We start from the raw sequence: 5,000 nt of genomic DNA, 5'->3' as shown, positions 1-5,000 counted from the left end.
TTGATGGCCTCAGCAGTGTTCATCAGGGCATCTGGTTTGATGAACAGGGAGAGCATGGTTCCTGGCGTCCACGGGCACAGGAGGGGGGGGGGGGAGGGGCTCATTTTTGTGACAAATCTCACGCGGTGGCAGCCCGAATGTGATAGCTCATCCGGCGGCAGTTGTCGCTGCAGTCGGTGCGGTGTCGCGGCTGGAGTCCGGGCCTGATCAATGGGCAGTCGCTCGCCTCGGCCCGGACGCACACTGACACGCCATCCAATGGGATGAGGGGAGGAGGCAGGTGGGGGGGAACATGCTTTTGCACACGCCACAGGTGCCCGCCTGCAGGTGGGGACGACAGCCGATGGCAACCACCGTAAGGGACCCAGAGGGGGGGGGGGGGGGGTGGGATGCTGGTGGCCTCGTTTGTTTTGAACAGGACCACCTCCATCACACATGTGAAACAGCGGCGTCTGATTGAATGCCTGGGATTACTATGAGATCAGAGGCTGGCAGGGCACAAATGTAGAGATGAAAGAGCGAAAGAAAACCAAAAAAAAAAACGCAACTACAAATTCCATTAGCGGGCCAGAGCAGGAGGTGAGGGGTTGAAAGCGCTAGTGAAGACAGGCCTTCTCCATCGGCCTCCTCAGGGGAGCCGCGGCGCTGCGTGGCGCCTTCGTCAACGAGCCCGGCTGAGCTCATCAACGTCACCTCTGATTAGCGCCACGCACTTGATTTCACTAAGCAAAGGGCATTAAATTTACATCACGACTTCAAACACGGGGGGCCCGGAGCGGGGCGGGGGGGCGGCGGGGGCGGCGGCAGGCCGAGGGGCCGGGGGCGACAGCCCGAGCGAGCCGAAGCGAACGCAAACGTCCCCGAGTCCTCGGCGAGGAGGCTCAGCGGGAGCTCCCTCCGCGCATGATGACAGAGGAGCGCCAGCTCTAGCGGCCCGGGTGACACGGGTGGGGGGCAGAGCGTGACGCAACGCGGGCACAGATGCCTTTTGCAGCGTGGCGCGGCGTGGCACGGTGTGGTGCGGTGTGATGCCCGCGTTAGCATGTGGAGGCAGAGGCACGGTTGAAGGGTTCACGGTGGGGAGGGAGCGGAGCATCAGAGCGTGACCTCTAAAGACGGAGAAAAGGCTCATTAACACAGATATATTAATACACACGTAAACAACAGCTGCCACCACTCAGCAAACGGACGGATCATCACATTTCGAATCAGAGTGCTTTAAAAAAAAAAATGAGACGCCATTTCTGTGGCATGGCCTGTCAGGGTCTTGGTCAGGTTATCATATGAGTAGTTGTGCGCCGGGTCTAGTGAGGCTTCAATGAGTCCATTAATCACAAAAAAAAAAAAGAAAAAAAATGAATGAAGCGCACGGCAAAGTCTGCAGCCAGACTACGAGGCCGCGTGTTACACTGTACAAACGCGACACCACTGGTGGCAGCAAAAGTCACCCCAGGATGGAGTGCTCCAGTAATTAGGGCTGTGATAACAGCGGCAGGCTCCAGCGAGAGGGGGGGCAGGGCACGCTCAAGGTCTTCAGCTGGCACGCCACCCAGCAGCCGGGTGCCACCGGATACGGGGGCATTGTGGAGAGAGGGGGGGGTTGGTGGAGGTTGGGTCAGGCACACACACACGCACACACACACACACACACACATCCGCAGAGCAACACAGTCCGGTCCCCAGCACCATCTCCCGTCACCTTTCCCTACTCGGCTGGGCACCGATCCTGCAGACCTGGCTGCTGGAGCTCCCTCGCCTGAGCGGAGCTTAATTAAACCCACTGATAGCCTCGGCTCCATTAGTGACCTGGCACTGTCTTCGGCGCTAACCAGTGCCACTCACCCAGACTGGCTACAGGAGAAGTGCCACAATGCTTTAAGAGGCCATGGCACTCAACCAAGGCCTAATACCACAGCTAATGAGCTTCTGGAAGCTGGTTCCATTTCCCCTAAAAAAAAACGCGGAAAATACTACCCAGAGTTGACACCTTGACTATGTCCCCAGCACATACTTGGAAGCATTAGGACTGAAAATGTGAAATGGATCTGTGGGAAAAAAAATATAAACATATAAAAAAATATATAAACATTTTCTGGTAAGTGGCTCTGTTCACAGAGAGCACTCGGAGAAAAACAAAAAAGTTCTCAGAGTTTTTGCTTGGTCATAGAGGTGCACTGGCCAACAGCTGAGCGGGGGGGGGGGGCAACGACATAAACAGTTGATTTTAACTCAGCCATCCGGAAGCTGTGAGATTTATCTGTTAATTTGTTGTGGCCAAGCCTGAGCAGGTCTCGGCGCAAGAGCATTTCTATTTTATTCCACTGTTCTTTTGCACTGAAGGTTGGCCTGGGCAGAGTTATGATCAGAACGATAATTATAGATCAACATTATGAGCTGACAAATGGAAGATGGGGAGATTGCTTGCCCAGAGCCCAGGCACTACTGTGAGCTGGGTGGCACTCGAAGAGCAAAGCCTGCTTTGAATACCACGCCACACATTTTGCGAGTGGCTATCGTGGGCTGTTAATGTAATATATGGATCATTACCGTGAAAAACTGGATTAGCAGAAGTCCGTGTTCTGACATAAAATTGCAAGATTCATAATAAAAACGGTTAATTTCAGCCAATTTCCACACACAAGACGGCACCCTCACAGCTGCTGAACTGTACAAGTATAAATAACAAATTAAATTGACGTACAAATGAATGCCATTTTAATTACATCCTTCTGGTTTGCTGTAACGGTTGGTACATGAGACACTGCCCATAATCGCAGAACGAGAGACAAGACAAGCAGCCCATTTGCTGGTGTGTGAATGTGTGTGTGTGTGTGTGTGTGTGTGTGTGTGTGTGTTGTGTTGTGTGGGGGTAGCAGCAATTCAAAAAGCGCAGCTCTGGCTATTTTGATTAACTTCCCTTTGTCACAAAAAGGCCAGATGCAGCCAATTTGCAGGATGCAAATGAAGTAGACAGGGAGTATTTTAAGCTGTTGAAAGAGAAGAAGGGCGCTGACAGTGGGGATAAAACTTGATTGTTGCGAGGCATCAGACAGAAACAGTAAAAATGAAGCCAGGCAAATAATTGCTGAGAGAGCTCTCCGAGAAATGAACGGGGCGACATGGGGATGAGCTAAATCAGGCGGCCATCTCGGCGGAAGAAAGCAAATATTCACCGGATATACACGGGAAATCCAATAAAATATTATACAAGTGGCATGTCGTATTAGCAAAGCACAAATTGCTGCATCACAGGTATTATCGCGACGAAAGAGACGAGTATATTAGATTGTGTGCGTCGCAAAAAAGCAGGAGCTGGCAGGAAAATCGAGAGGGAGCTGAAACCATCCTATTACTTTCAGGCACCGCACACAAGTGCTCCTGAAGAGCATCAAACAACAACAAAACATCCCTCTGTGTTTTTCTCCCCCTCTGTAAAGCCAGACAAGAGATCTCTACCCGCCAAGGAGATGTGTTAACCGTGCAGACGCTGTCGTTTTCGCCCGTGTGAAGTGGATGTTTACAAGCGGGAGGGTGACGCTGTCAGAAGTTAAGCATATGCGAGGAGACGGGAGGTGCAGGTGAGACACGGACGAGGATGACGCCTGGCGGGAAGCGATGCGAGTGGACCGGCGCGAGATGACAGCGATGCGACGGACGAGCTCGTACAGGTGCCCCGCCCGCGTCCGTCCCGGGCTGACGCGAGCGCTCCTGTCACCTGGTGGCCCTCAACACCTCCTCCCCTTTCATCTGCTCCGGCATAATTGCTTTGGCTCTCCTGAGGTACAAACTGCTGATTGCTAACTCAATAGATTCTTTACAGATGATTAGACACAATATGGAGCCCCGTGGTTGAGACACCTCTCTTCTCTCTAACACACATTAGCAAGTGAGACATCAGAGGAGTAAAAACTCCCCACAACAACAACAACAACAACATCAACATCAACAACATCAGCATCAGGCACAGCAGGAGTTCCCGTCACGTCGTCGGGAAACAGGACCCTGAGAGTCACGCAACGCAAGAATTTTTCTCGCCTCGGCGTTCTCCTCAACAGGCAGCCCGAGGCCTATTTACATTCCCCGACAAAGCCGGAGCGCCGGGGCCTGTCATCCTCCTCCTATCCGGGGGAGCCTTCGCTCCGGCAGTCCTCCTCCAGCAGCCCCGGTCTTACTGGAGCATGTCAGGCCGTCGCCCGGATCAGGTGCTGCTCGGCTGCTTGTCTGTCAAAGACACGGGGCGGCTCAGCGGGTGGCGGGCTTCTCCGCGCCCACCCAGCCTGGCACAGCCCAGCTCCGCATGGCACAGCACACGTCTGGAGCTGCGGCCTGACAACCGCCAGCGACTCACAAGACGAAAAAAAAAAAAGAAAAAAAAAGAAACGTGTAACCTCTGAGACCTGTCCATGTTGTGGCGCTTGTCAAAAAGCACATCACTGCTGAGGACCAGCCAGGACGGCAGTGGTGCGTTCAAGTACAGCATCTGGTGTAAAGGAAACGGACCAAACGACTGGGACACAAAATGAAACCCAAGTGCAGGAATGTGCATGCAGTAAGGCGCGCGAATAGCACTCACCATAATATATTTAGGACAGTACATGTCGTCAGGCCTCCCAGTAGCATTCTCCGGAACCACAAAATCTGTTGGAGGAGGACAGAGGGGGGGAGGGTGCATGAGTCAGAACTACTGGACACCTACTGTCACCTACAAGGCAAGGCAAGGCAAGGCAGTTTATAGCACATTTCATACATAAGTGCAATTTTAAGTTCTTCAAACAGATATACACAAATATGTAGTCACTCAGTCAGAGCATGATGGTCATTAAACATCACATGCATCAAACCAAACATGCTATTACTCTCTCCAGTCCCACATGCTTCCCCATAAATGATTGGCCCATTTGCAAGCAGGAGAGTGTGAAGCTGGTTTGAAAAAGAAGCCTTCAGGAGACACAACTCAGGGGGCTTTAATCTATAAGCTAGATGCCCTTGGGGGATGTCTC

The 5,000-nt window shown here is 52.5% G+C and overlaps 1 protein-coding gene across 1 annotated transcript in view; it reads right to left on the bottom strand.

Moving 5' to 3' along the window:
* si:ch211-51h4.2 (uncharacterized) overlaps positions 1–5,000 on the bottom strand; it is an 80,834-nt gene that overhangs the window by 24,763 nt on the left and 51,071 nt on the right. Inside the window, exon 9 of the mRNA XM_062555416.1 lies at positions 4,574–4,638. Within this exon, the coding sequence (XP_062411400.1) occupies positions 4,574–4,638 (65 nt within the window). The remainder of the gene's footprint in view (positions 1–4,573; positions 4,639–5,000) is intronic.

The sequence above is a fragment of the Sardina pilchardus genome, chromosome 15, assembly GCF_963854185.1.
Source record: "Sardina pilchardus chromosome 15, fSarPil1.1, whole genome shotgun sequence".
NCBI classification, from domain to species: domain Eukaryota; kingdom Metazoa; phylum Chordata; class Actinopteri; order Clupeiformes; family Clupeidae; genus Sardina; species Sardina pilchardus.
Note: the sequence above shows the minus strand (reverse complement) of the source record. Positions and strands in the feature narration are given on the sequence as shown.